The following is a 27,067-nucleotide window of genomic DNA, read 5'->3' as shown; positions in this document are numbered from 1 at the left end:
CTCTTTTTTGTTTGTTAGTTTTTAGGCAATTTGGGTTAAGTGACTTGCCCAGGGTCACACAGCTAGTAGGTATGAAGTGTTTGGTCTGAGGCCAGATTTGAACTCAGGTCCTCCTGACTTCAGGGCCGGTGCTTTTTCCATTGCGCCACCTAGCTGCCCCTCCAACCATTTTTCTTAATTGCTCTGTTTCATAACATTCTGGAGTCCAAGTTATAGAAAACCAAAAGAGTCTTTGGTTGATATTTCAAAAACTCAGCTATCTTGAAATTAATATTCATCTCCACTGTTGTATTGGTCCTAGTTTTATTGGTATCTTGCTTTTACATTTTCTTCATTACCATCTCTCCCTTTCCTGAGCTTATAACAAAGATTAAAAAAAAGAAAGAGGAAAAAAAAAGTTCAGAAAAACCAACCAGCACAATTTCTGATGGCATATTAACATATGCTAGTCTTCATTTTCCACATGCTGGTGTTGCTGTTAGGTGTGGTTTTGGCATGATTTCCTTTGTACTTCCAAAGTTAGTTTTCCATGCCAAAAGAAAAAAAAATTACCCTGTTCTCTTTGGAACAGCTTTAGAAGTGGGCGGAATTATGAACAGGAGGCTGGACTGCTTTTCCAGGAACGCCACTCAGTACAATGCTAATAGCATGACTAACTCATTCCATGACACAATTATTCTTTTACTACTTGCTCAAGTGATGGCTCACTTATTTTTGAGAGAGAGAAGTCAACGCAGACCTACATTTTATTTTTCTACCTGCTTATGATTATTTTCATTATGCTATTTGTGAAGAAAGTGATCGGATCAAGATGACACTCTACGTGTTACAACTGCTAGCCAGTAGTTACCAGGAATATCATTCCATGATTGGCCATTGGGTTATTCATCCAGTGTTCTGAAATGCAGTTGGATGAACTTGCTGTGCCATCAGTCAAAGCTATTCATAAAACTTTGAAGTAAGACTTAGGAGAAGATCAGGATGGCGAACTGTTCTGGCACCTTAGCATGCCCTCACAACTTGACGGAGGAGGAGTTGAAAAGAGGTTTGGACAATCATGGGAACATGAAGCTTATTTTCTCGGTGTTTTTGGCTGTAATGTTGATAGTGCTGATGTTTTCTCTGGGCTGTACTGTAGACATCAAGAAGTTATGGTCACATATCAGAAGACCCTGGGGGATTGCTGTGGGTCTACTATGCCAGTATGGGCTTATGCCTCTCATAGCCTACGTCTTGGCCATTAGTTTCTCTTTGCCACCAGTTCAAGCTGTCACACTTCTCATGCTGGGTTGCAGCCCTGGTGGAACACTTTCTAACCTTCTCACCTACTGGGCTGATGGAGATATAGACCTCAGGTAAGGCTACACATATCTTGGTAGTGTTTTGATACAAATTATGTAATTGGGAATTAGGATTAATTTCTACTTAGAAAATAACACGTCCACCCTATGAGTATTGATCTTCTTTGTGGGGTGGTTTAGACCAGTGGGGGTCAGACACACTGTCCGTGGCCCTTATGTGGTCAGCAACACTCCCAAGTTTGGGCCTGAACCAAATTAAAGTGCCATTGGAAAATTTTTAACAAAATAAATAAAAATACAATAAAACATAAATAACAATACATTTAGAAACTAAGTCTATATGCAGCCATCAAGGATCTTTATATACAGAATAGTGGCCTCATTTTTACCTGAATTTGATACCATTGGTATAGACTTTATTCAAATACTAGTTCCAATACTCATTAGCTTATGTGACTATAGGCCAGTCTCCTAACATCCCTGAAGGATAATATTTCCTGCACTATTGATTTCAATAGAACTGTGTTGGGGAAAAAAGTAATTTGGATACCTTCAAGTAGTATGTAAATGTGCTAGACTCTGAAGTTCTCTATGAGAACACTTGCGGTGACGGTTTTGCATAGATTTGTTCAGCTCAGGAGAGAAAGTACTCACATCAATGCTGTAAGCTTGAATTAGGGCTCAAAATATCCTTTCCTAGCATAGTCACAAGTCATAATACTTTCTTGACCTGTTATTAAGTGAAGTTGTGTACATATGGGAGTGGAGATAACACTGCACTTTGTCTAGGCCCACAGCGTCCAGCTCAAGAATTTCAGTGACCAGTGAATCTCAGTACTATGAGCAAGGTGGGTAGGATAAACTGTCATCAGGCCCTCATTAAAAATGACTTAGCTCTCTTGTAAAACAGACATAAGTTTCTGGTTCCCGGTGTTGAACCAGGGAATGAAAATTTCATTTTTCATTTTAATTAGTCTGAGTTAATATATCTGTATATATTCAGGGGAATGAAAAAAATTCTTTGAGCCATCCCAATGACTTTCTTTTTTTCAATTGTACCCAAGTTTTTAAGTAATATCTCTGTTCTTACATTTTTCATTTCAAAATATATCCCTCCCCCTTCTCTACCTAGAGAGCCATTCCTTGTAAGAAACAAAACAAAAGAGAACAAAAAGTAGGTCAGCAAAACTAAGTGACAGTAACTAAGTCTGCTAATATATGCAGTATGTCATCCTCAAAGCCCTCCCCCCAGTTCTGCAAAGATGAAAAGGAGGTTCGCTTGCTTTGTTTTTTATAATTTTTTAAAGTTAACAAGCATTTGTTTTCTTTCCTTTCCACCTCTCCCCGTCTCTATCAACTGGGAAAAAAAAAATCCCTTGCAACAAATACTCATAGCCAAGCAAAAGAAATCCCTGCATTGGTCAAATCCAAAAATATGTTTCTCTTTATGCATCTTAAATCCATCGCCTCTCTGTCAGAAGGCGGGTGACATGCTTCATCGTTGGTCCTCTGGAGTCATGGTTGACTAGTTCACTGATTGGTGGTGTTAAGTCTCAAAATCGTTTGTCTTTACAATGCTGTTATTATTTGTCAGAAGTATTTTGTTTTCCCTCCACTTCATTCTGCATATATGCTTCTTAAGTGGATAGGGGAGTTAAATGCTACATACATCTCAGTTACATACTTTAAGTGATGGTTCTTGAGTCATATTTCCTATGCTCTTTCAGTAATTCTTATTCCATGTTAGAGAACTTTGTTAGGCCAAAGAATGGCCTGAAATGAAGACAAACATTCTAGGTTTTTGTTAGTTTGCTTTTTAGATATTGATTGTAAGCAACTATTTTCAGGATAACAAGTTATACAAACATTTATTTATAAGCATCTAGTACTAAAACCTGGAAAGACTTACATGAACTGATGCATAGTGAAGTGAACAGAACCAGAAGAACATTATACACAGTAATAGCAATATCGTTCGATGAAGAACTGTGAACAACTTAGCTATTCTCAGCAATGCAATGATCTAAGACAATCCCAAAGAACTAATGATAAAGCATACTATCTGCCTCCAGAGAAAAAACTCTTATTGATTGAATACAGACTGAAAGATATTTTTTCACTTTCTTTCTTTTCTTTTATTTGAGTCTTCTTGTACAAAATGACTAGTATGGAAATGTTTTACATAATTACACATGTACAACCTGCATCTGATTACTTACCATCTCAGGGAGGGGGGAGGAAGGGAGGGATAGAATTTGGAACTCAAAACTTTAAATAAAAATGTTAAAATTGGAGGGGCGACAGAATATTTTAGACTTCTAAAATATGCTTTCAAATTTACATACTGTTCTTCAAAATGTTTTTTTTCAAATGTTTTGTTCTAAAAATATCAAGCTGTGTACTCCTATATGTTCTGTTAGTTTGGACTTTTACTGCATTGGGTCAATCATTGCTAAATTAATTCTTTTTTCTGAATAAATAATGTTTGTGATAAAAAAAATTAGATCACTTACAAAATGGTAGCTGAATACTGTTAATCACTGAGTATTTGTTGAGTACCTACTGTGTTCCTCACATATATATGGCTATTTCATCTGAAATTACAAACCTACCATAAAATGCTCATTTGAGGACTTTGAGAATGTCTATTGTACAATACTAGGTGATTTTGGGGCAAAATTTCAGGCTCAAAAGGAAAGTCTCATTGTACAGAAGACTCCTTGTACATAAGACTTTTTGTATATAAGTACTCCTGGTACATAAGACTCCTCTCCTGCTGGGTTGCTGATCCCTGAAATTCCAGCTTTTGGTGCTTAAGCCAAAGACCTTCTTCCAGTTTTCACTTCTGTTAAGCACTAATAACTTGGAGAAACTGAGCTTTTCTTTCTATGTGGGCAAGTTACTTGACCTCATCTGTAAAATGAGGAGGTTAGACCAGGTTCCCAAGAGCTCTAAATTGATAATGCTAAGATCTTCAGCTGTCATTTGCATCTCAATGTGAATGGGTTACTCCCTTCTTTTATAGATTATAGGTTTGATACTGGAAAGAGTGGAGAGAATTTTATGATACTGAGGTGGGAGAGATAGAAAGAGAAAAAGAGCATCCTCTGTGAGGGAGTGGAAGGAAAGATGAGGAAAGAGAAAGCCAAAAGTATAGCTAAAGGCATTGATAATTATTTGGTTACATGCAAAAATAAAATAAAATTAAATTAAAAAACCCCAACAACAAAAACAAAAACACAAAACAACAGCAACAACAACAAAAAACCCGTCCACTTTATCTCTTATTAAAAAAAAAAAGAACCAGATGGGTTCTGAATGATTTGTCCAATGGTTGGAGTTCCTATAAAATTAATAAATCAACGTCCTTATTGCACTGATGTGCCTTGTATGTCAGCCAGAGGTAGTCACCATTTGGCCAGATGTGTGAATGTGGCATGATTGATCAGTTACTAATTACAGATTGTGAATGGGCTTTTGCCATGTCAACCTAATGGACATACGCGGTCATGTGGCAATGGCCACTGGTTATCAGGGTGAGAAGAACAACTCATATCTGAGTTAACTAGTTACCATCTAATATTGTGTGTTTTACTAATCTAGTTCGGTATGGTTGCTCTTTGACAACAATTGAGGGTATGATGAATATTCTTCAAAGTGTTACACTTGCTACATGGTCATTCCTTATATTGTACTATAAATACTGAGACTTTAATCTGTGGGAAAGTGTATTATTTATCATTTGTCCTTTGGTACCAAGATGGTCATGGCTTTTCATTTTAGTTCATATCCCTATTTTAGCATAATGTTGCTGAATTTCTCTGTACTATTATTTTCTACTTATAGCTTGGGGACAATCATGACCCTTTTACTAGTACAAGTGGAGTCTTGTAATTTCGGAGTTGTTTTGAACAAAAAATTCCACTATGGTTAAACAATGTAGCTACCTGGTTGGCTACACTCTCTGATGTTTATGCAATACCGGAATTTCTTGTCAGAGATATTAAGTAATCTCTGATTTCTCACGCTCTTCACAGAAGTTCATTGTATAGTTTTTCTATCTATGTTAATATTTACAACAGCAGGCAGTACACAAGGGTTATCCAATTTTAAATTTAATGATTTAAAAAGAATTTGAAATGCTCAAATGATTGATTTTGTGAAAATTTCAGATTATGCTCATGTAGTTATTTTTGTGCAATTGGTCTAATAGAAAGCCTACACAATGTCTCCCCCAAATCTTGATTCTTTCTATTCAGTAAGTTTATTCTGCAATTTGAACCAGAGAGGGAAAGGACTTTTGGGGAGCTATGCTAATGTAGCTCCTTCGACCTGCTAGAATTTAGAAATTTAAAAAGCAGTAAATGGAGGTTGTGGGGGGAAGGTAGGATGTATAGTCTTGTCAGGCTCATGAATACATACACAGAACCCTATCACTTGCCCTCTAGGACACATTGGAAAAGTGAGCTCCCTTGAATCCCTTCCTCCTTTCTCTTCCCCTCTATCCAATCATATGGCCTTTATTATGCTATTTATTTATTATTATACTTTATTATACTGTGATTGGGTAATTGGACTCTTTGAGGAAGGATAATAATAATAACAGTAGTAGTAATAACTACTACTATGAAAAACTTTTAAAAAATAAATGTCTAGCTGAAATTTTAAAAAATGAAAAAAAAATACCATGTGAGAATAGAAACTTATCCATCATCTTGTCTGCTATTAGAGTTGTCCCAAAGATGCTTTTAAGTTCATGTCATAGGATGGGCCAGTAAATCTTAATACTTTCATTCAATTACAAAAAGCAGTTACTTTATCTATGGGTCTAATAGTCCATGGAAGATTAAATATTTTTAAACAATAGTGGGTATTCTTGGCTGAACCTGACTCAGGCCAGTACCCTGGGAGTTTAGGTGGTCATTCGTCATTGGTCATTCAGTAAACAAAAGGGGTAAATCACTTTAGCAAGAGAAGGGTAATTCAGCAGTGATGGACGTTGAGGACAATTTGAGTTGATTCAGTTGAGTGAAATCCCTTGCCTGAAATGCCCATTGCGATCCATGAGCCAGGAATCAGAGATGTGCTGGAGTTCCTTGTGGCTGCTTTCTATGTCTTAAGGATGGTCTTAATACATTCTAAGGACCGACTAGCCTCATTTGTATGGGGGCAGGGTAAGGAGAGAGTTCTTACCACAGTGGGATATAGTAACTTTATTATTAGATTGCTTCTATCAGAAATCCTTTGAAAAATATGAGAATAAGGTGAATAATGATGATGATGATGATGATGATGATGAAAGACAGCATGTTGCACTAGGCTGGCCTTGGAATCCTAACCCTAATTTTTCCTATAGTCTGTACTTGTCCAGTTGATTTTTTTTAAACACAGAACATTTTACATTTATCCCCATTCAATGTTGTCCCTTCAGATTTTGTCTATCTTCCTAGTTTACCAGGAACTTTCTTTCTTGTTCCCAATTCCATCACGTACTGTTAGTTTTCCCTCTTTCATGCCATATTTTCAATTTCATGAGAAGTTGATAGACAACTCCAATCTATGCCTTCATTCACCCAAATAACTGTTAACAGTGTTAAGAAGAACAGTATAAAAAAAGCAGCTGTGCATCATGCCACTGTAGATATCTCTCCAGACTGACGTTCATCTGTTGATTAAACACTAGCTGTGCAGCCAATTCCAGATTCACCTAAAATGTACTATTATCCTCCCCATATCTCCCTCCATTTTGTGCAAAGTGAAAACATTTCTCAGGTGGTTTTCTGGAATCCAGGCAAATTGTGTTTATTGAATTTGCCTGGTTTTATTGCAGATCTGATTGGTTTCCAGTCTTTAGTCAAAAAAGGAAATGATTTTTGTCTCCTCTGACTTGTTCCCAGAGTCATAACTAGCCATTTTGTTACCTGTGGACAGTTACTATTTTGTGGTAAGAGGAAACCTTGGGACACCTGCCTCTGCCCCTCTGGCCTAAGGCTGCTTCTGAGGAGGTGGGGGTGGTGGGGTATGACTTGTGAAAACATTACTCATGGTGTGTATGTGTGTGAGGTGTGGAAGTGCTTAAGAATACACAAAATATAATTTAAAACTCAAAACTTTATGGAAGTGATTGTTGATAACTCAAAATAAATGAATAAAAAAGAAAGAATACACAAAATATTTCTACTTTATTGTCAATTGTACTCCATGGTCTGCCACCCTATAAACTATCAATCATTTCCCCCCCTTTACTCCCCAAATCATAGCTTCTACTTCAGCCCAGTTGATTTTATCACTATCCCCTGAATACCTGATGTTTTCTCTCAGCCACTTCCCTTTACTGGTTATTTCTCCTACGTAGAATACCCTTTCTTCTTGTTTCTGTCCCCCCCAACTCAAAGTCCAGCTCAGAGCCCATCTCCTCCCTTGAAGCCTCACTTGACTTCTCTAACCAATGCTAATCTCTTCCTTCTCTGTACTTCTTATAGGTAGTTAAGATAATATTGTTTAGTATTTGTTTCATGTGTTAGTTGTACACCCTCTAACTAAATTCTAAGCTCCTTGAGAGCAGAGACCATGTCCTATACTTTTGTACCCTCAACAACACAGTTCCAGTCATATAATGAGTCCTCCATGAATGACTGGTTGATTGATTACTTAACGACAGAGTCCAACTTCTAGAAACCTTTTTTGGACCACAAATATAGCCTTCTGTCCATGATTTGTAACACTTAGAAGAATGTCAGGTAATTTACTCCATGTAGTCCACAACAGAGTAGTTAATAAGTTAATTTAAGACTGAATTTAAATTTCCAACTTGTACTCCTGAGCATCATTTTTATTTTACTTGCAGCATCAGTATGACAGCTTGTTCCTTGATAATGGCTACTGGAATGATGCCGCTCTGCCTTTACCTCTACACTCGATCCTGGGATCTTGAACGGAATAAACTCATCCTGCCTTATCAAAACATAGGTACTGTACTGAACTTGGGAAGTAAATATCAGCTTTAGATGCATGGTAATTAATTTTATATTCATTTCTCTAGAGAATGGAAAAAGTTAAAGGACTTGGGTTAATTTTGCCTATTTTAAATTTTAAATCATTGAATTGGAAAGTATATTGGACAATCACTGTGTGATTTAATGCATCAGCTATTATCTGGGTTAAAAAAAAATAATCACAGTGTATCCAAGTCAGATCTCAGCTTCCATAGCTTTATCTTCCATCATGCCCATTAGACTATCAGCTTACTTCTCGTGGATGGAATACAAAAGATCCATAATTGCTGCCCCCCAACCCCTTCTTTCAGCCTTTTCTGTATCTTCTGTGGGCATGGCCATCCTATCAGTCACCCATGTTGGCAATCATCTCTGAATCTTTGGACTACCTCACCTTCCACATCCCAACGATCAAATCTCAGTGATTCTGTCTCCGGTTTGCAGTTATACCTTTCTTTACACTGAACTATAATGGTTACTATGATAGTTCAAGCCATCATTGCATCTCATCTGGATTAGTCCTTCCTTGTCTCCAGACACTCTCTCCCCCAACCACCTTTCACACAGATGCCAAAATAATCTTGTATGTTATGACCCATGTTATCCCCCCCCCGGCATTAAAGGTCTTCCATAATCCGACTCCGACCTGTCTTTCCAGACAAATTATATAGTATTTCCCTTCACCAACTCTACATTCCAGCCAAAGTGGGTGAGGTTGTCATTTCATGTCTCACCTATGATATCATTGGTCCTCTTCGAGAATGAAGGATAAACAACAATAAACAATGCCTTCACACTGGCCATCCATCCCCCATGCTTTACCTCTGACTCTCAGAATCCTTTTCTTTAAGATTTAAGCTCTACCTACTAACTGTGTGACTCTGGGCAAGTCACTTAACCCCTATCACCTCACCAAAAAGCGGGGAAAAAAAAGATTTCAGCTCTGGTACTATCTCCTTGGGGAAGCATTCTCTGATCTTCTAGTTAATGCTCCCTCCCCCTCAATTTACTTTGCATTTACTTATCTGTGAACTTGCTGCTTCCCCTTGTAAATTCTCTGAAGTCCTTTTGCTTTTGAAATTGTACTTCAGGTCTTGAATATATAATATGCTAAATAAATGTCTGCAGAAGCAAATAACTATTTTCTCCAAGGACAGATTTTTAAAGTTCACTTGCATTCTACAAACATCCCTTGCTATCATCTATTCCCCACTCTCAACTCCCATACCCCATACAGATTCCCTTTATCTTTCTCTGTGATTATTCACTTAGGTCTCTTTTCTCCCTGCTGACCTCTCTGTGGAAGCAAGAGATGTGGTAGGATTTTCTCCCCATTGTGGTTTGATCATAGCTTTGGAAAAAGTCATTGAAACTTTGTCCTGTAGACATATTGAAGCTTGTATGCTTAAGAGTTAAATAAATTATAAACCACTTCATATCTGGGACTGGTTTGATCCAAATCCTATAAGTTGGTCTAGTGCTATCTACTTTGTAGTCATTCTATAAATGTTTAATCATGTGGGTTATAGATGATAAAGCTTTGGATTTGGAGAACTTAGAAGTGGACAAAGTAACTTTAAAAAAAAGTGGAAAAAAGTAACTTTTTAAAAAAATGTTCTTTAAATAATCATATGTGTAGTATGGTAGAAAGAGCCCTGGATTTGGAGACAGAAGACTGGAGTTGCAATATCAGCTCTGCGCAAGTATAAAGGATTCCAATGAATTCTTCACTCCCTTAAAAACTACACATTAAATATGTTCATTTCCTTGGTTATACTGATTGGAATTGTCTTTTAAGGATTTTTAAAAATCTAATTAAATAGTTATTGAGAAGGGAGATGTCAAGTTTTCAGAAATGGTTTGGTCTGATATATTTTCTATTTCTTCAGGAATTGCTCTCTTATGCTTCCTCATACCTGTGGCTTTTGGCATCTTTGTGAATTTCAAGTGGCCGAAACAAGCTAAAATCATCCTAAGAGTAAGTTACCCCGTTTGTTGAGACTTGGAAGCCCTCAGTAAATGACAAATGACAGAGATAAAGGAAAAATTATGGTATAGATCAACCTTGTGGATAAAAGCCCCCAATCTTTTAACCTTCCAAAACAGAAATTTTCATTTGAACAGCAAACTTAACCAAAAAAAAAAAAAGAGAGAGAGAGAATAGTATGCTTGGGTCTACATTCAGACTCTGTAGTTCTTTCTCTGGTTGTGGATAGCATTTCCCATCATAAGTCTTTTGGAATTGTCTTATAGATCAGCTCGTTTAGATCAAGCCTTCCTTTAGCCTACAGAAAGATGGCATATCAACTCAGAAATTTTCTGGTGAATGCATGTAATACCTGAATTTCCCACCAGGTGGTGGTCTACTCAGGTGCCCAATCCAGTAGATCGGTCAGTTTCTCTCCGATGCAAATGTGAGGTAGCTTTCTTAAAAGGTCCTTATTGGCCAGTGTAGGATGCAGTCTGTAGACTAGATAGTCTACTGTATAGGAGTATATACGATTTACTAGTACTATATACAACCACTGTAGTCTATGGACACCTGGACTGCTCCCCCCACCTCCAAGCCTGAGACTTCAACAGTGATGCTAGAGCAGGGGTAGGGAACCTGTGGCCTCCAGGCCACATGTGGCCCTCTAGGTCCTTGGGTGCAGCCTTTTGGTGGAGTCCAAGTTTTACAGAACAAATCCTTTTCTTAAGGGGATTTGTTCTGTGAAGTTTGGATTCAGTCAAAGGGCTGCACTTGAGGACCTAGAGGGCCACATGTGGCCTGGAGGCAGGTTCCCACCCCTCTGCTAGACCATTTGGATCAGCTCTTGCCAGATTGGTCTAAAATGCAATCAAGAGATGAAATGGAATATTACTTAGAATTATTAAAATATAACACTTAAAGTCTGTACACAACAAATATACCCCTACTCTTCCTTTCAAGTCCTGACTGCTTACATTTACAAATTCAGAAACTTAACAGATTGTGCTCCTATGACTTATGGTGCACAGTGTAAAGTGAAAAGGAAAAACGTTAAATATTTCCATTGGAGATACCAGCCTACAACCATCTCTGAAGCCTCTTCCTGTTTGTCCTCCCAGATCTCTAGGTATGGCCAGAGGAGAATGCTGGCTAGGCTCCACGTGCCCACAGCTCATGGAAAAGAATACTGGAACAAGATATTTCCCCACACTCTCAGAATTGAAGGGATCTAGAAGCAGATGACAGCAATTAGAGAATGATCTCTTCCATCAGCTCACCAGCCCAGTGTGATTTCTAACAGCTGTCAGTTTTGCAAGTCGAGGTCTTTCTTTACATTCCAATCCTTGTCTCTTCTCCATAATCAGTCTCTGGCCTCTGGTTCTTTCACTTTGTGGACACTTCAGCTAGAGGGAAGCACTTTTCCTGGTCTTGGTGCTTTCCCTATCCACTGGCCACTTTCCTGATCTCTTTGTTGGCTACATGCAAATTAAAATCTAAGGATAGAGGAAAGAAGAGAGGGAGAAACTCTCTTTTTCTTCTAGGCAAGAGGGAGCATTCTCACTTCTGGTAGTTTGTCTCCAGTTCTGTAGAAACTTTCTCAGCTCTTGGTTCTTCAAGAACCCATTATGGAAGCACTTGCTACAAACATAATATCAAAATGGTCTCCAAACTAAGCCTGACCAAACTGAAATTTCAGTTTGCTCAAGCACCTGAAAAATACTCAATGCAGATTTTGAAGATGATCACAGGGACAATGTTAGTATTCTGAATTTGCTGAGATAGATCCTCTCTGCTTCCACTTTACTTACTTCTATTCAAATGACATCTTTTTGTCTCCTAAGTTCAGGGGTGTGGTAGTAAAATGTTTAACAACAGGGCTGGAGTGGGGGAGAGGAAGACATGCAAACAAACCTTTAAATATATCTCCATTGTTAACACTTTCTTAAATCTAGTCAATTAACAAAACAAGTTAATCCCTATTTTGTAGCAACTTCCAAGGTTTAAATGCTCAAACTGAAAATTTAACAACTAGGTCTTTCAAACAGGTTAGAGGGGACTCCACTCTACTCCTGCCTAGATGCCATATGCAGAGACTCCTGCTACTTGAAGAACTAAGTCTTTTATGCTAGTATGAGATGAAGGAACCTGTGTACAGAGACAAAGTCTAACAGTTCACATCACTTTGTTCATGGCTCTGAATTTCAGTTTAAAATAAAATTGTCTCTTCCAATAGGTTTTTGGCCTACTTAACTTCCAACCTGGTTAGCAGTCATCCAGAAAAGTTTTAGGCCATTGTTTGCCTATGAGACTTTGGATTTGGAATTAGAGGTTGTTTTGTTGAAGCCTGGCTGTAACTTGTGGGGTCCTCTCAGTTTTCCTGCCATAGTTCCTGGAGTTCTTCTACTGACTGGCCATTTCTGCCTTTGTGTTCCAGCCTTCCCTGCACCTTTACCCCAAAGGCTGCTTGGAAGTATCTGCTGACCCAGGGTTGACAACAACCCTGGGAGGTAGGTTCTATTATTATCTTCATTTTGCAGATAAAGAAACTGAGGCACAGAGAATGACTTGCCAATGGTCACATAGCTAGTAAGTGTTTGAAGCTGAATTTGAGCTCAGGGTTATTGTGAGGATCAATTGAGATAATAATATAAAGCACTTTGCAAACCTTAAAGCCCTACTTAAATGCCAGCTATTATTATTAGCTATGTCTGAAATAAATACATCTTCTTCTGCAGCACAAATTCATCACAATTGTGATGCTACTTTAAACAGACCACTTCCTCACACTTTCTCAACTTACCCATAAAGCTTTCTTTTGCATTTCTGAAGGGAGATAACTGAATAGGGCTTCCCCTCCCCCTCTCCTTCCCAGCCACTTTTACAACTTTACTGTACATTCTAAACAGTTCACTCAGTACACAATTTTTTTCCCACTGTTCTCTAGTTTCTTTCAATTTACTTTAATGACATTCAAATTACGAAAAGCTACTTAACATAACAGCACAAAAGTTTACCAATTTGAAAAAATACTAAGTGTTTTAAAACTTGAAAAGGCACCTCCCAATAAACTGAAGTAACAAATTTCAGATCCTTATATTTTCAATTATATTTCACTTAGTGCCAAACAGCATAATAAATTCTGAACATCACATTTCATTTCCTCGGCAGTCACCGGACCTAGCCATCCCAACAAGTGTGGCCCCTCAAGGCAGTCCCCTGACAGTTGCCCATAGATTGCCTTTGTGTTCTGGTTGCTGCTCAATCTGCCTTTCTTTGATCTGAGGGGGAAAGATTCACTCTCATTTCCTCCTTATCTCTCTCTCCCCTCCCACATTCCAACTTAGGAAGAGAATATTCTCCAACAACTCTTCAAGAGTTTCCAAACCTTTTTACTTTCAAAACCTCTATTCACACTATAAAGTACTTCTCTCTCTCTCTCTCTCTCTCTCTCTCTCTCTCTCTTCTCTCTCTCTCTCTCTCTCTCTCTCTCTCTCTCTCTCTCATCTACCCACTCCTCTAAGGCTGCTGTTACCAGGGAGGAAGGGGGGAGGAACAAAGCGGCTGCCTGACTGCAAAGGTTCAGATTACACACACAGACACTCAATCATACCACACAAAGACACAAACACAGAAATTAGACATATAACAAATTGCTGTAAAATCCTCAAATCATTAAATCATATTTAACTATTTTCTTTTATCTTTCCCTTTATATTTTGGTGGTTCATTCCAATTCTAAAGCTTATTCCCTAAGGGACTATTTTCTTGGTATACCTCCTGTCTGCTCCATGGTACAGGATTTAGACTGCTCTTTACCCATGTTAAAATTTATCTAAAAATCTGTCGCCAGATTCTCTCAGGTCAAGGACCTATGAATTTTTTCAGGACCTAACCCTAGGCCCCCTCTCAGGTGATTTATTCAGGACCTCACCTTAGGCCCTTTCAGGACCCTACCCTAGGCCCTCAGGGAGGGATCACACCCTTCCCTCAGTCACCTTAGCTTGTCTCTCTAGGGATAGACAGTCCTCTCCCCAAAACCCACAAATTCTGGCACGTCCTAAGGTTATGTGCGTATAACTTACATGACTGCTCTCTCCATCGGCTGGAGTTTTTCACTTGCACCACAATACTGGAGCTTTCCCTTTTTTTTTTTTTCCTTTTGCCAGGGTAGTTTCTGTTCCTCCAAGTTCCTCTCTTCAGGATGTCTGCCGCCCAGGAGGGAGACCAATCCCCAAGTCTGAGCCACCAAGAAAAGCGGCGGTAGGCACCTGCTCTCAGCCCTTAGGGAGGGTCGACTCCTAAGAGGCTTAATTCCCGGCCAATGCACCAAACTGTGTGGGATGCCACTCAAATTAAAAATAAAACAAAACACAGAGATGTCCAAGGAGAAACAGAAAGTTAATTTATTATTGCTATATTATTATTATTATTTCAAATCTCGAGATTTGGGTGTCCCCACACCAGTGGGCTCTGATGAAGGGAGATGACACAGAAGTCAGTCTAAATAACCCTGATGGTTGAATTTCCCCTGCCTCCCCCAACTGTCCGTTAATCCGGCTCACAGTCTCACACTCGGGACTCTAATATAAGACAAGGACATAGTACACATCTCTAGATTTCTTAGTTTGTTGAGATAATGTCAAAGAAGCAATAAAAAAATGTGCAGTCAGGCTAGACTTTGTACTGTGGAGCCAGGCCACCATAAAAGAGAATTTACAACTGTTTTGGAAGGTCTTAGGGATTGAACAGACAGTGCTGGGAACTGGAAGACAGCTGAGTAAGATCCGTCAAAGGGAGATAAGGGGAATAGATAAGGAAACTTTTAAGGGTTTCTGGAGCCAGATTGTTTTAGGGGCAAAGACGCATTTGAATAAGACAAAAAAGTAGGTTAAGGCTTAACCACTAGACAAATTTTAACTACTGATATATGTCACTAAAAAAAAATAACTCACAGAAATCTATTCTTAACCCTATCCTACCTTCTGAACTCATTACCTTAATTACACTGAGAAATCTTCACTGGGACATCCCATTCACTTCCTTCTCAGAAGAGGGGTATGTTTCATCTTCATTCTTTTGGACTTGTGGCTTATTATTGCCTTTATCAATTCTAAAGGTTTTTTTTAAGTTTTTTTCTCTATAATGTTGTAAATTCTTTTCCTAGTTCTACTCACTTTGCTCTGCATCAGTTCATAAAGCTCTTCCCATTTTCTGTTGAAATTATCCATTTCATCATTTCTCATGGCAAAATAACATTTTTTTTTTGCATTTTGACATATCATAATCCTGAATTTTTTTAGAGTAATTTCATCAATGTCTCATATGATTCTTTTCTTAACTTGATGAACCAATTCAACTTTACACTATGTTCTACACTCCAATCCTTTGCCCTTCTGTCCTATTGCTGCTCATACCTCGTCAAATACCACCCATTGATTACTCCCACTATCTGTTGTCTTCACCCCCATTCAAGTGAGACTCATTTCTCTCAACTAGAACACAGAGACAATAAGACTTGTACTTTGGTGTGGGCCTGATGCAGAGGACTTCCATGGTAGTTTAGGTTCGATACTAGAACAAAATGAGACATTTATAGGTCATTCAGATTGTGTATCCTTCTTAAAGAGGACCAATGACATCATGAGGGTGGTGTCTTGATTTGTTCATAAATTGGATTTAAGTGAGGCAGAGCTGTGCAAAGTCATCAGCCTCAGTCTCAGCTGCAGAGGCCTTAGAATCTAGCGGCAAGACTTAGGTCAAGATGACTGGCAATGGCCCAGGATGCAGTGGGAGACCTTGGCCCTTTTCAACTAAAGTATTTCCCAGGTCTCCTTTTGTCTGAGGCAAAAAGGTGGCCTAGTTTGCCATAACAAAAGAATCAATCTAGGAGGGGAAGACCCTCAGAGTTTCTGGCCAGAACAGAAAATAATTGTTATTTACACTCACTCTTCAAAACCCAAACAATGAACAAGGGAGGCTTGGACTAGAACTTATTATTGGCCATTTAATGAAAGCCTGAGTGATTTGGGTTTAAAAGTAAACTCAAGCAGCTCTATTTGAATCACAATGGGCTTTTTCAAAGCCTGTTTTTCTAGAGTTGTATTTCAAGTAATCATAAATGAAAAACTATGCAAGACAAAGAGTTAATTGTCCCAGCTTTTTGAAAAAAAAAAAGATAAAATAAATAGAGAAGAAAAAAAATCTAGCCCCTGAATCCCAAGATATCTTCGAAAATAAAGCGACCAAAAATTATATTCCTTTGGACAGAGTACCCTCATGTAAGGGTATAACCCCATATGGACAGAGGGACCATATGTGATGAAGGAAGAAGAAAAAGGAAGAAGAAGAGGAAGAGAAGGCAGAAGGAGGAAGAGGAATAAAAGGAGAATGAGGAGGAAGAGAAGGAGAAGAATTGCCCAACTTGAACTGGCAGGTTGGGTCCCCAGAGGGCAGCTACTACTATTCAGAGATTGTTGTTCATCCTTCATTCTCAAAGAGGACCAATGACTTCACAAGGGTGGTGTCTTGACTTGCTTATGAATGGGATTTAAGTGAGGTGGATCTATGCAAAGATATCAGCCTCTTTCTCTCTTCCAGAATCATCAGAGTCCAGTGACAAGACAAAAGTCAAGATGACTGGTGCTGGCCCCTATGTCATTCAATAGTTAAATAAAAAGTTTACTTAGCAATAGAAGAATATTGACAAAGATAGGCTTGGAGAGCCAGGTAAGTTGAGCCAGCTGAGTGAAGTTCGGTCCCTCCAGTCCCTCCAGCCAGCTCCTCATGGTATATCTGTACTCAGGCAATTAGGAAATGTGAGTCTTTCTTTAGAGACTTGAGCCAACCAACTTTCTAAAGAGGTCTCAGTATGTTTTCTGGAGGAACTAGCTTACCCTGCATGGGGAAAGTAGGGCTATTGCTCCTACCACTAGCTGCATTATTTATCGTATAGGGTTGCTATGAGGAAAGTGTTTTGTTAACCTTAAAGTGCTATATAAATGTGAGGTAGCATTATTTAAGTGTTCATGGAATACATACTTTATCTATTTTCATTCTTAATATTGCCATTTCATTGGGTGGAAAATTCTTTCAGGGAGGCAGAAAAGTAACATAGTACAGCCAAAAGACCATTGCATTCATAGTGAGAAGAAATTCCCCTGTTGTGTGAGGTCCCTTGTGGGCTCTGGCTGAAGGACCTGGCAGTTTGGGATGACACAGTCATCCCTTGGTCCCTTGTAATGGTAGCAGAAGGAAAGGGCCAGAGGAAAAATGTGGAAGTGAAGACCTCTCAAACTTAGGTTTCTTCCAAGGCTGAAAATGTCTATCTCTTAAAACATGTTTGGTTACCTAAATCCAAGGAAAGAAATACTCATCAGAAAAGGCAGTCAAGGTCCAAGTTCAAGTTCAGGATCACACAGGCAGGGCACATGCTCATTGACATGTAAGAACAGCTACCATTGTTGCTGGAGGGGATAGGAGCCTCCTCTCCTCTTCTCTAGGGTCAGAGAGAGAGATACAAATTGACAAGACAGTGACAGAGAGAGAGAGACAGAGAGACACACTGCAGAGAAGAGAAACAGAGAGACATGCAGAGAGAGTCAGAATCAGAGTCAGTGGCAATTCCAGGCCATACATGTTTTGTTTCTGCTGTCTGTCATTCGCTCTTATCAGGGAGGTGATGAATTGACTTGCATGTGAACTGGATTTAAGCGAGGGAGGGCTGTGCAAAGTCACCAGCCTCACTTTCTCCTCTGGAGCCATCTGGGTCCAGTGGCCAGATATGGATCAGGACAACTGCAGGTAGCCCAGGATGCAGTGGGGGACCTTGTCTTTTCAAGCTAAAGTCTTTAACAGGTCTCAGTTTGACTGAAGACACATTTTGTAGACAGAAGGGAAGAGTGAGAGCTGCTGCCATCTTTCCCTTTAACTTTTGTTAGCTCAGTGGCCAGCCTTCTTTTGAGGCATCTACCTCTCCTTGCTGTCAACCTAGGGAGTCTGTGTCACCCCAAAGTTACAACTCCTTCATCATCAAGCCAGAACCCACATAGTCGCTTGAAGTGGTCCAGGGTCCCACAGATCAGGGCTTATCTGTTTACCCCCATTACATCACATTAGCTGTTTGAGAAGATGAGCTATAAGATGGAAAAATTTCAGTGAAGGAATCATGATAGCAAAGTATGAATATGATGGGTCAGGGTTGATATGTCCTAGAACAACAGAGTTTTATGGGACAGTGCTAAGGGAGAGGAAATACCAAGTATAAATTTGGACTACATAAACATTTTGTCTAGACTCATCCCTATCCAAAATTGGGGGAATATTTTAAGGCAAACACTGCCTTCCAATCCTCTGACCAACTTCCACCTTCCCTCACAACCAACATCTATTTACTTTTAGATTGTTATTACACCAATTAACGGTGTTTCATTGCAAAGTGATCTTATTATCTGCATGTTTCGTTTTTCCTTTTTCCTTTGTTGTAGGTTGGGAGTGTTGTTGGGGTGCTCCTCTTGGTGGTGATTATAGTAGCTAGCGGAATATTGATGAAAGGATCTTGGAATGCAGATAGTCCCCTTCTGGTCATCTCTTTCATGTTTCCTTTGATGGGATACGTCTTTGGTTTCCTGTTGGCTCTTCTCGCCCACCAGCCTTGGAAGAGGTAACTTCTGCTGAGTGACTCCTCTATCTCTCAGGCAGCTTATGCGTTCTGTTGGTAGTCTGTGGATGTGCACTTGTGACATCTGGGTTATGTGAAAAGGGGACTCAAGTGGTGGAGCAATGTAAGGCACACTCAGCGTCCTGCATAAGCATCAGGACATTCCCATTCATTTTTCACTTAGAGAAAATCAAGTATCAGGCTTGAGGAACCATTTTGTTCCAGTTTTGAACTTGGTCTCCCAACTTGGCCTGAGCTAGGTCTGACCCATTACAATTGGTCACAGTCCAGCAGAATTGAAAAGTAATGAAAGAGCTGGGTCAACAGTTAGCAAAAGAATGTTTACTTAGATGTGTTTACTTAGAATACTTACATATATAATGATTCAAGGGTGCTAAGGAAGTGTAACTATAGCACAATACTTTTCCTCCTTTCTGAAATTATTTATTTTTGAAATTATTCATGTGACACACTAATTTCCCACTTTATACTTTAATTGTTAGAGTATGATAAATTATTAAAGTTACAAAAAATAGAATATTTGACAAGGCTATAGCACTTTATTCAACTCCCCTTCAGTAGGCAGGGCAGGGTCAAATCTGAAGGGTCCTACGTCCACTTGGGCTGCCCTCAGGTGACTGGGAAGCCACAATCTTCTGAGTCTGTCAAGTTTCAGGGACAACTGCTTTGTCTTTTAGGGAAAGAACTAGCCTGATCTATGCAGAGGAGTACTCTGCTAACCTGTCTCATATCAGTGTCTGATACCTTGTGTATCAGCATGCATGTGACCAACAAGTAAGTGTCAAAGATGCGACTTGAACCCAGGTCTCTGTTGACTTCAAGTGTAGCATTACATGGTCATGATCATTTCCTAAATGACAGCACTATCTATACATAAGAATGATGATGATGATGGTGATGAATTATAGACTAGAGGCATGAAAGAAATTAAGGTTATTCTGAAAAAGAAAAACAGATTAAGAAGTAAAATTTAAAATAAAAATGTTTACACACGTTATCCACCATTTATCGTGACATTTAAAAATCAATCATAAACATTTACCATGAGTCAAGCCCTACAAGTAAGTACTGGGGACATGAAGATAAAAGTGGAACAGTTCCTGCCCTCACGGAACTTACATTCTATGGGAAAGACATGCATATCATATATGCACATCAATGAATGAATTAAAAGGCACTTATTAAGCACATTATGCAGTTACTGTGCACAAAGCACTGTGCTAAGGACTGTGGACATAATTAGAAAAGAAAGATAGTCCCTGTTCTCAAGAAATGCACATTTTAAAAGAGGGAGACAAGGGTTCAGCTATCCGGGTTTTATAACGGACCCTTTGATGGTGCTGAGACTTTGGGGGTGAGAACATGCTTTTTTTCCAGCCTTCAGTAGGGTGTGGCTAATGGCGAGGTGGCAGCTATCAGACGTGTAGAAACAGTTACCAGGTCACATCTTCACAAAGGTTGATTACTTGGAAGAAGGCTGGGTGTAGGGTTTGGGGAGGAACTGGGCTGGAAGGAGGGCTGGCCATCTCAAGGGCACCGCTATTCTGGGGGCTCTTAGGAGCAGAGTCCTGGACTGGCTCCTTCTGGGTCTGAGAGGAGGTGGTAGTTCAATTTGCCTGGGATGTGCTGCCTCTGCTCTCTTCCTCAGTGGACCTGCCTGCTTCAGCACAAGGCAATTTTTTTTTAGGCAATTGGGGTTAAGTGACTTGCTCAGTGTCACACAGCTAGTAAGTGTCAAGTGTTTGGTCTGAGGTCAGATTTGAACTCAGGTCCTTATGACTTCAGGGTCAGTACTCTATCCACTCCGCCACCAGTACAAGGTAATTTTGAGGGGGAGTACTAGCATCTGGTAGGATCAGGAAACATTCTATGTAGGAGATGACATTTGTGCTTAGCTCTGAAAGAAGCTAGGGATTGTTAAGAGGTGGAGATGAGGCTGTGGGAATGTATTTAAGGAATAGGGCATCTTGTGCAAAGGACTAGGACAACAGATGGAATGTCATGTTTGAGGAACAGCAAATAGGCCATTTTAGTTGGGAAATAATGCACGCTATATCTGGAGATCTATTTTGGAGACAGATTGTGGAGGCAAAGAGAGGCATTTATATTAATCCACAGAAAAATATGGTCAGATCTGACTTTAGGATATTTACTTTAGCAGCTGTGTTTGGATTATATGGATTATATGAAGGTGGATTACAGAAGGGAGAAATTTGGAGAAAGAGTTACGAGGCTGTTACAATAGTCTAAGGCAAAGTCTGAAGTCAGGTAATAGTTCTGTGAGTGAAAAGGAGTTATATATGTTGTGGAGGTAGAAATGACAAGACTAATTGGCAATTAGGTGGCGAGATGCCCATCCTAGAGTCAGTAAATGTGTTTTCCTGAGTTCAAGTCCTACCTCAGACACTTACAAGCTGTGTGACCCTGGGCAAGTTACTTAATTCTGTTTGCTGACTTCCTCATCTGTAAAATGAGCTGAAGGAAGGAAGTGGCAAACCACTTCAATATCTCTGCCAAGAAAACCCCAAATGGGGTCAGGAAGAGTCGGACACAGCTAACAACAACAATTGGACATGGGGTAAAGAAGAATGAGAAGTTGGATAACATGGAAGTTGGAATCTGGGTGGTTGGAAGGTGTCAGACACAGGAATTCAACCCAAGTTCCTTACTCCAAACATAGCTCTCTACCCACGATACTATGATGTCTTTTATAAATATAAGCTATTCTTGTTGACAGAATTTTACTTAGATCACATTTTCATTGGCAGGTGCAGGACCATTTGCATGGAAACAGGAGCTCAGAATATACAAACATGTTCCACAATGATTCAGTTATCTTTCAATTCAGAACAAATCGCAGAAGTATTTGCCTTCCCTTTGAACTATGGATTTTTCCAGACCTTGAATGGATTTTTCATTATTTTAGGTTGGTGCACCCTAAGTATAACATCTACACATTTTTAGTATTAGGATTGGGATGGGAAGAGTTAGATGCCTCATTTCACTCTTTTTTAAAAACTTTGACTTTTTGATTGTCTCACTATGTAGGTCTTTTTATATTTCAGTTAGCTTTTTAAACTTTTATTTTTAATTTATAAAACAAGCATTTTCATAACATATTACAATAAAAAAGACAATTGTACATGAAACTGCTATGCACAACTTGCTAATCCTTTTAAATATACCACAAAATTGCAGAGTAGGTCAGAGATTTTCAGGCTCTCCAGATTTCCTCCACAAACAGACAGAAAATTGCCATGAAATGAAAACAGAGCAGCAAAAATAAAGGCAGTTGTCCTCCTACGACATCTTTAGACAACCGACCTTAAAGACAACTCCAGTGGCTGAGGTTTGGTCTGAGTGAAGTGTACACTGCTCCAGGCCACTCCACCGAATCAACAAACAGTAAGCCTTGAAGGACGCAGAGCTGGCCTCAAGAAATTTCATCTCAGTAACTTTTTTTTTAAAAAATGGACTTTTAAAGCCACTTTGTTTGCATAATTCCCACTTGTTTTTATAGAGTGGTCATACTAATTCCCAGCTCTACCAACAATGCATTAGTGTAGTTACAATCAATCTTTAGCCCTAGAGTCAGAGGACCAAAGATTTAAATCTAGAAGGGCCACTGGATCAGAAATCCCATGATACTATCATCTTATTTTATTTTATTTTTTTTAAAGTTTAATATGCATTTTTTGGTAATTTTTTGGTTTTAAACTTAAATACAAAATGAGAAGAGAAAAAAATTGCCATTTACACAGCAGACCATAAGAGAGGATTCAATATAAAACAATAAATTTCAATTTTAAGAAAACCTATGTAATAAATACTACACATATTTTCAAAGCTGCCCAGCTTTTCTTTGCTTCCTTGTTGGTTTTCTTTTGTTTTCTGCCATGCATTTTTTACTTTATTTTCTTCTCCTCCCTCCCCCCACCACCCTAAAGAAGGCTACAATTAAGCATGTATATATATATATGTATGTGTATATACACATAGATATTTATAAATATATGCATATATAAACATAGACACTCATACACATATATGTAAGACCATTTCCTCCTATCGTCTGTTTCTCTGAAGGTGGACTGCATCTTCCTTCTTAAGTCCAAGTCTTCCCACGTTTTTCTAAATCAACCAGCTCATCATTTCCTACACCATAGTAATATGCCAACCCAATCACATCCTATCTCAGATTGCCTATGAAAGTTTTCCCCTCCAATTTTCTGCATTCCTTCTATTCTTGGCTACGTAGGTTTTATTCATACACGAAAATTTTAATTTAAAATGATAGAAATTATCATTTTTACACTTCAACAATACTCTCATCTTATAATATAGTTTAAGGTCTGATACTGCTGAATCTGTTTCCCTTACACTTTTTTCCCCTGGTTTCTTTGAAGTTCCTGACCTTTTGTTCTTCAGAATGAACTTTGTTATTTTTTCTAACTCAGTAAAACAATTTTTAAATAATTGGGATGACATTAAATAAATATATTAGGTAAAATTGTCATTTAAAAAATTATATTGGCTTTACCTACCCATGAACAATAAGTATTACTTCAATTATTTAGATCTGAGTGTTTCATGTTTATGTTCCTATAGTTACTATGTCTGTTTTGGTAGGTATATGCTCAGGTATTTTTTTTTTTTGGTTAGGCAGTTGGGGTTAAGTGACTTGCCCAGGGTCACACAGCTAGTAAGTGTCAAATCGTTGGTCTGAGGCTGGATTTGAACTCAGGTCCTCCTGACTTCAGGGCCGGTGCTCTATCCACTGTGCCACCTAGCTGCCCCTATGCTCAACTATTTTATACTGTCTAGGTATTTTAAATGGTCTAAAACAATATTAAATAATATTGCTTATGGGATCATATATGTAGAACTGGAAGGGAACTTAGAAGCCATGAAGTCCAAACCTCTCATTTTATAAAAGACAAAACAGTCCCAGAGTCATTTGCCCAAGGTCACACAGCCAGTAAGCAGCTGTGCTAGAATTGGAACTCTTGAGGCTTTTCTGACTCTAAGTCTGTTGATCCTGCTCCACCATGCTTAAGAAGTTGTTTAAGGTCCATTGTCTTATATTAGTTCTCTCCCTCCCTTTTCTTCCTTTACTACAGGTTTATTTTTAAAATAAAAAACCCTGAATTGCAATTAGTTGACTGCAATAAAAATAATTTTATTATTATCCCTATCAAATGGCTTATAGCTGTCATGTATTTGTCTCTCCTGAAGTATATCAGACGTACAAGAGACTATGTAAGAAAAAACCTGAAGAAAAGGACCTTGATTGCAATGAAGTCTCCGAACGAAAGGAAACAGCTGCGGGGAGTGAGGCCACTTCCTTTCTGGAAACAGATGAGGTGGCCAGTGTGAACCTGTAGCTGTTATGACAACAGGCCTTGCTGGAGCATTATGCCAGAGTAATAGCCCTCTCTTCATCAAAACTCTAGTAACTGTTGGCCAACAAGTCAATCCATCTGCTTCAGAAGCTATTACTGAACTGCGTGGATAGAGTCTGTTTGATTATTTAAATGTCAATTGTCAGTGTAATGTGATCCCTTTTGGGCAAATATCTTGTTCCCTTTTGGGGGGAAATTAATTTGGCATTTTAATAGTCTTGTCTAAGCAGTATCCTATTGTATCTAGAAGGGCCACTGGATCAGAAATCCCATGATACTATCATCTTGCATACTTGCATGTCATTTTATAACTCTTTTTTTTGCAGTTGATGGCATCTAGACTGCCTATAGGACTCATTGACCTGCCTGCTTATTTCAATTCAATCCAGGGGCTGCTAGGTGGTCTAATGTATACAGCACTGTCACAGGAGGACTTGAGTTCAAATCTGGCCTAGACACTTACTAGCTGTGTGACCCTGGGCAAGTCACTTAACCCCAATTGGCTCTCCCCCAAAAATTCAATCCAACTCAATAAACATTTTTCAAATTCTTACTTTGTTCCAAGTTCTTCACTAGGTAAAGTACACATTTTAGATAATATTGGATCCTTGCCATAATGGAGCAGATAAGTGTTGTGGGCTAAAAGTTCTTGAAGCTATGCTGATTGGAGTATCTACTCAGCACAGGGCACATAGTAGATGCTTAATAAATGCTTGTTCCATGCTAAGTGAATCTTTGACTGCCTGGTCTAGTATAATAAATTTTGGACAGCTGGAACAAAAGAGAGGTGGTTGTGTGATATAGTAGGTAGAGCGATGAAACAGTCCTGGAGTTAGACCAGGACTCTGATTATGTACTTGCCAGTTGTGTGATCTTGGATAAGTCACTTAACTTAATGTCTCAGTCTTTTCATCTGTAAAAAGAGGAAAACAACACTTGTCTATAGATGCCAATTGACTGGGGAATAGTTAAGCAAATTATTGTAATGAATTTTTTTTGTGTGTTATAAAACAAAATAAAACATTAAATATGAAGATTTCAGAGAAGTATGAGAAGAGTTAGGAAGAGTGGGGCAGGTTCAGGAAAATAACCTACACTGAAGAATAAAAAAACAATGAATTGAATGCTATGCAGTTATAATGACCAACCTTCGTCCTTGAGAAGAGTTGAGAAACTGCATCTTTGCAAAGGCAAGTTTTGAATACTGTGGGGAATACTGTCAATCTTGTCAGACTCGGTAATGTGATTAATTTTGCTTAAGTGATTTTTTTCTTCTCTTTTACAATATTTTTGTTACAAGGGAAGGCACATTGGGTAGGAGATGGGGAAAGGCTATATTTGGAAATGTAATTTATGTAAAACACAAGGAATCAATAAAAATAAGAAAAATAAATATTAGGCAATTATTGCAACGATCAAGATAATGAATGTATGTAAAGCACATTAAACCTACGTAGCTCCAACTCCATATTGGCTCTGACTCTTCTCTGTTCCACTCTAAATTCTTACCTGTCCCTTTATACCCACTTACTAGCTGTGTGAGCTTGGGTAAGTTGTTCTCTCAAGCCTCAGTTTCTTTGTATGTAGAATGAGGGAGAAAGCTTCTAAAATCCCTTTCAGCTCTGAATCTCTGATTCTATGTTGCTATGACCTTCCTTTCCTTTCTTTGTGCCTTCTGGATTTTTGGGACTAACTTCTTCCCACTCTGATCATTCCTTAACTGTGTACCACCCCTCCACCCCAGTACAGATTTTTCTCTATATTATGTATTCGTAATTGCCGCCAGCAATCAGATAGTGCACCGAATGGGAAGGCGCAAAATAAATGTGAGACGTGGGCCAGGCAGAGCAGTAAAGACTGACTCAGTTTATTCATCTGAGGGTACAGGATACATAGAGAAAATCTAGCCTAACTTCAAAGAGTCCTCCCCGTGAGACACTCCCCAAAACATCTGCTGAGGACGTGACAACATACATTTCTTCATCATCAGGGTTCCTAGATTGGGTTGTATTTTCCAAGGCTTTCCCACGTGCCTTGGTGCCACCTGCATAGAGGAGTAAATGTGTAAATCTAAGGTTCAAAAAGTGAGAAGGAACTTCTCAGAAAACCTCCCTTGCAGGGGGAGATTTGGAGAGCCCTGCTTTCTAAATAATTGAGCCCTGTGGGTTAAGACTGGGCAAGAGTGAAACTCTGTCCTGGATGTTGAACCCAGATCGGACTCTTTAGAGCTGGTCCTCAACACATAATAATTCTCTAATTATTTCCAGCAGATTGTAGAAAACCCTGAAGGAACATATCCTTACCAGACCCATAGATTTGGCATCAAACGGGTTCCAATTCAAAGAAGACCCATTTCCTCACACAATTTGAAGCTATTTGGTCACCAGAACACACTCCTTTTTTTCTTCAGGCTACCTATTAGCCCGTTCAGGAGGTCGAATTAGGTCCTAAAATCTTGAAGTCTCCAGTACTGATAAGATTCTTAGCTTACAATGAAATGAGGTAAATTAGAGATGAGGAACTTTACTCTATATCATCCTGGATGGTGGTCAAGGGTGGTGTTCTACAATGTATTTGCAAAGGAAATAATTGGCTCTTGGAGCCCTTTCTCCTAAAGTCTTATATAAGTGAATTATTAGGGAGCCACAAAGTTTCATTTATTTAGAAGGTGTTCTAGGATTTTATTTTATCTTTTTAAAGCATGACTCATTTCAGAAACT

General features: G+C 38.9%; 1 protein-coding gene across 1 annotated transcript; it reads left to right on the top strand.

Annotated features, from left to right (window-relative positions):
* On the top strand, window positions 1-25,815 carry SLC10A6 (solute carrier family 10 member 6). Its single transcript, XM_020988331.2, has 6 exons — window positions 1-1,355; window positions 8,149-8,270; window positions 10,186-10,274; window positions 18,752-18,927; window positions 21,714-21,871; window positions 24,181-25,815. The coding sequence occupies exons 1-6, from the start codon at window positions 982-984 to the stop codon at window positions 24,327-24,329; spliced, it is 1,068 nt and encodes a 355-aa protein (XP_020843990.1). The 5' UTR covers window positions 1-981; the 3' UTR covers window positions 24,330-25,815.
* The last annotated feature ends 1,252 nt before the right edge of the window (window positions 25,816-27,067 follow it).

This window comes from Phascolarctos cinereus, unplaced genomic scaffold (genome assembly GCF_003287225.1).
Source record: "Phascolarctos cinereus isolate Bilbo 61053 unplaced genomic scaffold, phaCin_HiC Scaffold_9;HRSCAF=440, whole genome shotgun sequence".
NCBI lineage: Eukaryota > Metazoa > Chordata > Mammalia > Diprotodontia > Phascolarctidae > Phascolarctos > Phascolarctos cinereus.
This window is presented reverse-complemented; position numbering and strand designations above follow the sequence as displayed.